Here is a 9,667-nt window from a genome sequence, read left to right on the forward strand (position 1 = left end):
TTATAAATAAGAAAGGTACCGGTAACTACATGTGCATCGTTCTGAGCTTCTTGCTTATCCATCATGAAGAGCTTCCCACGGCTTTCTGGCCTCCCCCTTGAATAGAGGTATTAGAAGTACTCGGCTTGGCTGTCGAATCCTGGGTGACACTGTTGTTCGGGCGCTGATAAGATCCACCACTGTTGCGGTTAAAACTGCCATTGTTTCTATGTCCACCACGGTTACCCCATGATCCACCCTGCCGGTTGCTAGCAAAGCTCTGACTCGGACCCTGTGAGAAGTTCCCCTGAAAAGTTCCCGAGCCTACTCCAGTCTTGGCACTCGTGCAGTCTCGTCTCTTTTGACCTATGCCACCACAGTTGTAGCATGACAGGTTGGAGTTGTCACTCACACTCCGACCACCACCTCCACCCCATCCTCGAGATCCTCTAGAGAAACCAGCCCCACCTGAAAAAGCCTTGGCCTATGCCACCCCTCTCAAAGCAAAGGGCCAGACCCCTCTACCGTAGCTGCACGTCCTCTACATAGCGAGACAACTCAGGAAACCGGTGATAGTACTCGGTGACTGTCATATCACCAGTCATAGTGAAGGAATCGAACTCAGATCTCAACTTGTGACGGATATGCTCCAGCACAAACTGCTCCCTCATAGCACTCTTCAGATCCGACCATGATATAGCCCCTAGACCTTCAGCCTGGTAGTAAGCTCTGGCGTCCTCCTTGACGTTCTGCCACCAAACAGCGGCCTCGCCCCTCAGGTAGTACACTACCTGCTCAACTATCATATCTTGTGGACACTTAACAACTTCAATGAGACTTTCCATCTCACGATGCCAGTTCTCGAGCAACTTGGGTTCCTCGACGCCCTCATAGGTAGGTGGGTTAAAGCGGGCGATGATGATGCTAAGTTGCGTAGCATCCACAGGTTTCTCCGCCCCCTTTCTCACGTTCTTAAGAGCCTGAAGAAGAGCCTCTTGTTACTCGATCATACGAGCTATCTCATCGATAGTCATCTCGGATACTTGAATTTGTGCGGCGGTTCTCTTTGGCAGCATTTTGAGCTGATAAGAAGCAAAGAAATGTAAGCACAAAAGCCTACAGCTCAAAATGTAGACGGCCCTCTGCCAAAGAAGCACTCGGCCGAGTATATAGAAATACTCGGTCGAGTAAAGACTACTCGGTCGAGTATCACTGATACTCGGTCGAGTAATCAACTCCAGTAGCCAACGTCAAATTCAAAAGAAACATACTCGGTCGAGCATAAACCATACTCGGTCGAGTATGTCCTACTCGGTCGAGTATACCTGTATACTCGGTTGAGTAAACACTTCCAGTAGCCACTGCTACTCACTGCCAAACAACACTTGGTCGAGTGCCTGGTTGCTCGGCCGAGTACCCCCTACTCGGTCGAGTACTCGCCCTGCTCGGCCGAGTCATGCATAAACGAGCTACAAAAAGTACAAGAATACATCCTATCATGCCTTTCTACCCAAAGTTAAGCATATTACGTCATAAATCTGAAAGCCACATAGTAAACGCGTAACATGCCAATACCGTTTCAACTGATTTCACACATCAATTCCATCATGCCTTTCTACCAATTTCAGAATGTCCTTCACAGATTTTCACACATTACACCATCTACCAAATGTTCCAAGCATTTAATTTCGACACGCCACACACATGAATCAAATAAACACACAACACATTCCCCTCATGACCAGTTTGAGTTTGTGAGGGCCATAGTGCGACTCCGTGACGTCTCCCAAGTGCTTGCGGTAGCTCCAAACAACTCACCCCGGGTTCATTTTATTTAGACTCCTTAAGTTCATTGGGTTCATTTGTTTTAGGTGTCGGAATCGTCGGCTCTGATACCACTTTGTAACATTCCCTCATACCAAGGTACCTTACTAGGACTACCCCAGCATCAAAGGCTGTTACTATCTCGGTTGCCCGAGGTTAGTACATATCAAAAGCAATTGTCCCAAACACATTTGTTAAAGTACGGTAAGTATAAAAGGTTACAATGTTTCCAAAATCCAATAAATAAATATCCAAATGCTAACGACTGCAAAACAAAAGCTAAGACTCGTGATAGTGAATCTAATCCTTTTGTGACGACTCTCCCATGACCGCCCCAAGCTCACCAAATGCATCACCTGTCATAATTTGCTTACCATCCACGAATGGATCACCACAGATATTACAAAACAACAACAGAGTCAGTTCTGCTTTATCAAAATAAGACAAGTGCATAAAGTAATCAGCTGATCATCCTCCATCCCCGATCTCCCAATCTCAAACAGTAACCGACTACACACCAAAGTGTGTAGCCCTGCCAGACAACCCATCACAACAGGTAGCCCACGCCGCCAGTGGGGGACCGCAGCCAATCCCCACCAAAATCCTGCTCATCAACGAGCGATAACCCTGCCCCTTAATGTGCACATCCCCTCCCGTGACGGGTTCCACGGAGGGCGAACTAGGGCGTGAAGCCACTCCCGCAAGTGACTCGACCACAACAATCACAACATCGTTACAACAACCACCGCCACACCAACACTCCGATAATCAGTAGAAAACAGTCATACACAATACAATCACATTCTTAAATCAATTAATAGTAACTGAGTAGGGAAACTCAACCTTAGCACAACAGCAATGAAGGAGATCAAGCAACTAGAACGGCTCCTCTACGAAGTCTTCGCCTAAACAACAATCATATAACACAATCACTAATTGCCAAAACCCCATTTCCCCCAATTCATAATTAAAGACAAACTCTAGAAATAACCACCATTAAACCTGAGAATAAAGACTTACCGACTAAGAATTAAAGGGTTGAGTACGATTGCTTATGATAGTCCACACACAGAGGAGAGAATTGGAGTGATTAGTGCGTCGTATGATGTTTTAGGTTTTGTAAATTGTGTTTAGAAACTGATTAACGAAATATATAACACCCTAATTACTCCCGAGTCAAACCGCTGAAATATTACTCGTCAGACCGGATACTCGGTCGAGTATAGAGTATACTCGGCCGAGTACCCCCTACTCGGTCGAGTATTCAGCATACTCGGCCGAGTGTTCCTTGGCAGTAGCCAAACAAACTACATGTCACACACTACTCGACCTAGTAGGCCATACTCGGTCGAGTACCGGCCTATAAAATCCATAGTATTACAACCTTGAGACGAAACTCAAAGTTATACTAGTTCCAACCATAACCTTGAGCCATAGTCTCAGGGTACGTTAGGTCCAGCTATAACCTTAACTCGTATCCAATGTTATAGTAGATTCAGCTATAACCTGGATTTATATTTCCAAGGTTATACCTGTTTCAGCCATAAGTAGAGTAACAACCCAAAGTTGTACTAACTTCAGCTATAACACTCGAATCATCATCAAGGTTATACTAGCTTTAGCTATAACTTCGGATAGCACTCTTGGCCGCCTATCATGCCGCCACTAGGGTTTATTCGTAAACCCTAATTGCGCTCATGACACCCATAATAAACATATGAACGACATGCGATATATAATTAAAGCATTAAAACATATACAAGCATGCAAAAACATAATTAATCATGATAATAAACAATCAAACATGTACCAATCATACAAATCAATCATTAAATCACATTAATTACATCAATTGGCATAAACACAATTAAAAGAAAACACCTAGTTACCTTATTAAGCAAATAATCCTAAAGATCGTCTTCAACGATATAAACGTCTTCTCCAGGTGCAGTCTCCACGCCTTTATTGAACCATCCACGTGCCAAATATAACGAGTCTAATAAATATACTAACTATATATATAAACTATAAAAACTACGCGAAAACATAAAACTTACGAAGAAGATAGATAAATCCAAGAAGTAGGATCGATCTAGGCACGAAGAACGATGAAGAACGAAGAAGAAAGGTAGAACGGCACGAAACCCTAGGTGAGAAACGCACGGCACAAGGGACAGAGAAGAGAGGAGAGAAATTAGGTTTAGGGTTTTGTGAGAAAAAGAGAAAAGAATTGCAAGGGTTTGGTTTCCCTTCTTATATATAGAGAAGCTCATGGGTTTATTCTAAGCTTAGGCCCAAAATTCACCCATAAACACTAAACCACACGTGAAACCCAAGAAAAGAATGTGTTTTCACCGTTTTCGAACCCAACGGGCTAAAAAGAAAAGAGACGGATATTTTCCCGGAAATAAAATATGAAATATGGGAAAATAAAATTAAAGAATTATATTACGGAAATTAGGGGTGTTACAAGTCATGTTGATTACCCAACTCCACAAGCTTCATCAATCTCTTAATCGTCAATACACCACCCTTGTAAACGGTGATTTGACATATTTCAAAGGCATACCAAAAAACAAAGCCACCTTCCCCTTCAAACCGATTTCCTCCCTTGTAGGACCCTCTTCCACAACCCTCATGCCATCCACCCGTATCCGAAGAATCTTCTCAACGTCGGGCAATAAGATAGAAATCTAACCAAACGGCATATGAAAAGTGTTGGTGTCGGGGTGCCACCTCTCTACAAAAGAACTAATCAAGTTCTCATCCAAACCGGTCGTCAAAGAACGCCTCAAATTATCAAGGCCACTCTTACTAACTCTCTCAGAAACACCATCACGGAGCTTCAACTTACTCATCTTCTCTAGAGCACCGGGCCTCTCGTAACACATGATCCACGATCTCACATATCACGGCTCAGTCCAACTGGTATAAACTACGTGGCCACCAAAGCTACGTAGGACGCTAACGATACTCGGACCACCCTCAAACGGACGTGTAAGACGCCAATATTGATCCAGATAATTCGACTTCATCCTCCCCGTCCTACTAGATGAACCCTCACCAACCGGCAAATATCGACCACTAGCATCCTGTGACATCTTCTTAGGTGGTCGTTCGGCGGGCTCCCCCTCAAGAAAACCGAGAGTCCTCCTTGTCGTCGTTGTCCTCCTCCTCCTCCTCCTCCTCATCTTCATCCTCAACCTCATACACAACCTCAACCACATCCTCATCCTCATCTGCAGTATCAGAATGAGCTAATACTGGGTCCTTAAAGAACTCCCTTGGGAAATCAACCTCAATCATAACGGGCTCGGGAGTAGGGTCGGGAGAAGAACGGATATGGATGCCCCTACCCCTTCCCCGACCAAGACGTGACATTAACGGTAAGGGTTGACGCCGCATAGAGCCCGTCACTCTTCGGCCTTTCGTTCGGCCTACGGAAGTCATAACGTCATCGCCGCGATCCGATATCTACATTAACGAGAATTAAACAGTAGATAAACATCAATATAAAATAAAACAAACAATAAAAATTAATCTAATACGAAAAGTATGGTGAAAAATCAAATTACAAAAAAAAAACAACTTTTAATACAAAAAAATCAAAATTACCCATTTAAATACAAAATTAACAACTTTTAGACAAAAAAATATAATTTACCAATTATAACTAAAAATAAACAACTTTTAAAACAAAAAAAAATATAAATTACTCGCCGATAACTCATTAAAATTAAAAATATAGGGTTAAAACGAAATAAAAATGTCTGAACCATGGGCGGACATTGAATTTCAAAGTCCGACCGTGGCCAAGACATTGAGTTTCAACGTCTAAGTCCAGGCAAGACGTTGAAACTCAACGTCCACTCCCAATACATACGGCGAGTTTCAACGTCCTAGCCACCGCCAACGTTGAAACTCATTGTCCTGCCCTCTACCAGGCGTTGAAGTTCCGCGTCCTGACCCCTATTAGACGATGAAACCCATCGTCCCTACCTCTATCAGACGACCATTTTTTTCGTCCCTACCCCTATCAGACAATGGGATTCTATGTCCCCTCCTCCATTCTTAACAAACCCGACAACTACAACAACAAATCCATCGACAACAACAACAACAAAAATAAATCCATCGACAACAAACAAATCCATCGACAACAATAACAATAACAAAACTAACAATAACAACAACAACAATAACAAAAACAACAACAACAACAACAACAACAAAAACAAAAACAACAACAACAACAACAACAACAACAACAACAACAACAACAACAACAACAACAACAACAACAACAACAACAACAACAACAACAACAACAACAACAACAACAACAACAACAACAACAACAACAACAACAACAACAACAACAACAACAACAACAACAACAACAACAACAACAACAACAAAAACAACGACAAAAAATCCGACAATAATAAAAACCGAATTGCGAAGAGAAACGAGAATGAAGAAGAAGAACGAAATTGAGACGAGAATTCATACAAATCAAGACAAACATACATTACTAGCCTAATAAAAATCGAATTATAAAAATTGATGAGCTCACTACTGAGAGGAGGCTTTTGGGCTATGCCAGAGTAATGGTAGAAGTCGAGGTGGGCAAAAGCTATCCTGATAAAATCTATTTTGAGGATGAGAATAGTCAGGAAGTGACTGTATTGGTGGAATATGACTGGTTGCCCATTAAATGCCTCAAATGTAAAGGTGTTGGACATAAAGATGTGCAGTGTAGAGGAAGGACTAGAGCTGTCAGGAAACGTGCAGTTGCTAATCAGACTGGTCCTAAGCAGGTTTGGAGAAGAAGGTTGCACCTGATAGGGATTTGGATCCAAAAGAGTTTCCTATCTAGAAACCTGTTGCTAACCCCTCTGAAAAAGCTGGTACAGGCTCTGATAAACGTCATGATATTGGCTCAGGCTTAATCACTCCTGCTTGTACCCATGTGCATGTGCAATAAGGTATTATCTTCACTCCAGCCAGGATCCTCACTAGGGTGACTAGGCATGAGTCTGGGCTGCCAGATGGAAAGACATGTGACTTCATTCTGAACTTTAATATTGAATTGATCCAGGCTGCAGAATTGGTTGATAAAGGAGGGGGGGAGGGTGAGTCTTCATCCTCTCATGACTAAATTTGGAATGTGGAATATCAGGGGTCTTAATAGTGATACTAAGTAGAGAGGTGTGAAGTGGTATATGCATCATGCCAGGGTGTCACTGTTTGGACTCCTAGAGACCAGGGTGAAACCTGGGTCTCTAAATGTCGTAGCTAATAATGTCTGTAGTGGCTGGTCTTTTGTGGAAGAGTCATCAAATCCATGTTGATGTTCTTGCAATGGCTGCTCAGTTCATTCATTTTAGAGTTAAAGACAGAGTTGATGATCTAGAATTTCTTGCTACTTATGTTTATGGTTTTAATAAGATTGAGGAGAGAGTGCCACTTTGGGATGCCTTAATGGGTTGGAATATTGTGGATCCCTGGGTGGTGCTTGGTGATTTTAATAATGTCCTTTACTCAAATGAGAGAATTGGTAAGGTTGTTAGAGATGCTGAAATTATCCTTTTTCAAAATGCCATGGCTTCTTGTGACCTTCAGGATATGAAATCCATGGGAGCATTCTTCACCTAGACGAACAAGCAGCCTACTGATACTAGAGTTTATAGTAGAATTGATAGGGTTTTTGTTAATTCTGCCTGGGTGACTGCATTGCCTGATTACTTTGCTTATTTTGCTCCTGAGGGGTATTTTGATCTTTGCCCGTGTATTGTTGACTGTGAAAGTGTTACTCTAACTAGGAGGAAGCCTTTCAAGTTTTGTAATATGTGGAGCAAGATAGGAAAGTACAAAGATGTAGTTAAAGGAGGTTGGAGTTATGATGTTCAGGGTACTCCTATGTTCAGAGTGGTGAGGAAGCTCAAAAACTTAAAAGCTAGTCTTAAACAGCTTAATAGACATCTCTTCTCTGATATAGAGAGGAATACTGATATTGCTTACACTGCACTGATTGAATGTCAAAAGCAGCTCCAAAATTATCCCAGGAATACTGATTTAATGGATGTGAAGTACCAATCAAGAGCTAGTTACCTGATGTTGCCACAGGCTAGAGATGATTTTCCTAGGCAAAAAGCAAAAGTCCAGTGGGCTAAAGATGGGGATGCAAACACTGCCATGTTCCATAGAGTCATACAGCAAAGACAATTACAAAATAAGGTTATTAGGATAGAGGATGCTGAGGGAAAGTCTTGTAGTTCTCCTGAACATATCCTGGAAGCTTTTGTTGCTTATTATAAAGATTTGCTTGGGTCTACTTCTGCAAATTCTGGGTTCTATCCTCATATTATTGACAAAGGTGAAAAAGTTCACACTGCTGATTGGGATAAGCTTTGTGAGATACCTTATTCTGATGAAATCAACCGAGTGATTTTTTCAATCGCTGAAGAGAAAAGCCCTGGACCTGATGGTTATTCTAGCTGCTTTTACAAGTCTAGCTGGGCTATTATCCAGGGGGACATCTGCAAGGCTGTTCAGGGTTTCTTCCAGTCTGGTGAGCTGTTGAAGCAGATCAATTGCATAAATCTGGTCCTGATTCCAAAAATTGAGAATCCATTCTCAGTTAAGGAATTTAGACCGATTGCTTGTTGAAATATAATTTACAAGGTGATATCTAAGCTGCTTTGTCATAGGCTTGATGGGGTGCTTCCTTATCTTATTAATCCTACACAATCTGCATTCATAAAGGGGAGGAATTCTTCTCCTAGATGTATGATGAAAGTAGACTTGAGGAAAGCTTATAACTTCATAGAGTGGGAGTTTATTGGGCATATGCTGGCTAGTCTTAAGTTTCCTCAGAGATTCATTGGATGGGTGATGCAATGTGTGACTACCTCTTCTTACTCAATAGTGCTTAATGGTCAACCTCATGGTTTTTTTCCTTGGAAAAAGAGGACTACGGCAAGGTGACCCTTTGTCCCCCCTACTTTTCACTATATGCATGGAATACCTGAGTAGGCTGATGACTGTTGCTAGTGAATTCCCTGGTTTCAAGTTCTATCCTCTATGTAGAGGCATCAGACTCACTCATTTGATGTTTGCTGATGACCTGCTTCTTTTTTGTAGAGGAGACTTAAGGTTTGTCTTCACTATAATGGAAGTTTTTAATTGCTTCACTGGAGCTTCTACGCTACATATTAGTAGTGACAAATCTGACATCATTTTGAATGGAATTGATCAAAGCACTGAAGCTGCAATTCTTGAGTATACTGGCTTCAAGAAAGGGTCTCTACCATTCAAATATCTTGGTGTGAAGATCTCTCAGAGGCGTTTGTGCAAAGGAGATTGTAATATTTTAGTGGACAGAATGATTAAGAGGATCAGGGGATAGAATAAGAAGAAAAGTTCTTACTCAGGGAGACATGTTCTGGTTAAATCAGTTCTGGCAACAATCCACACTTACTGGTCTCAAATCTTTGTCTTACCTGCTGGACTGATGGACAGGATTCAAGCTCTTTGTAGGAATTTTTTGTGGGAAGGAGAAGAGAACTACAGTAAAGCTCCTTTGGTGGTATGGAGTGTGTTGGGAAATGTGTCCTCGACAATAGTGCGATCACATGATTTAATATCATAATTAAATCTCAAACCAAGAAAACGTGTGATGTGACCATTATTTGCGCACATTTAGTCCCCTAATTGAGCCTATTTTGCATACTATTATAGCATTTCATGGCCATTTTATCCGTCAAAACCTTCCTATTTGCTTTTCTATCACATTTCATATGTTTTGTAGGAAAGGAGATAATAAGGCGGAAATTCCCGTCTTTCGTGCATATTCGAAAGC

The 9,667-nt window shown here is 41.8% G+C and overlaps 1 protein-coding gene across 1 annotated transcript; it reads left to right on the forward strand.

The window, feature by feature from the left end:
- The first annotated feature begins 6,413 nt into the window (after positions 1–6,413).
- On the forward strand, positions 6,414–9,214 carry LOC141618622 (uncharacterized). The gene is made up of 6 exons (XM_074435716.1): positions 6,414–6,713; positions 6,905–6,938; positions 7,118–7,368; positions 7,462–8,384; positions 8,517–8,789; positions 8,950–9,214. The coding sequence occupies exons 1-6, from the start codon at positions 6,414–6,416 to the stop codon at positions 9,212–9,214; spliced, it is 2,046 nt and encodes a 681-aa protein (XP_074291817.1).
- The last annotated feature ends 453 nt before the right edge of the window (positions 9,215–9,667 follow it).

Source organism: Silene latifolia, chromosome X (genome assembly GCF_048544455.1).
Source record: "Silene latifolia isolate original U9 population chromosome X, ASM4854445v1, whole genome shotgun sequence".
NCBI lineage: Eukaryota > Viridiplantae > Streptophyta > Magnoliopsida > Caryophyllales > Caryophyllaceae > Silene > Silene latifolia.

Excerpts from the sequence above, each read along its gene's own strand:
- LOC141618622 (XM_074435716.1), top strand. The coding sequence starts at position 6,414 with ATGGTAGAAGTCGAGGTGGGCAAAAGCTATCCTGATAAAATCTATTTT. Across the intron at positions 6,939-7,117 it reads TGATAAAGGAGGGGGGGAGG|TGGCTGGTCTTTTGTGGAAG; the intron begins GTGAGTCTTCAT and ends TAATGTCTGTAG. Across the intron at positions 8,385-8,516 it reads TTCTTCCAGTCTGGTGAGCT|GCTTGATGGGGTGCTTCCTT; the intron begins GTTGAAGCAGAT and ends GCTTTGTCATAG.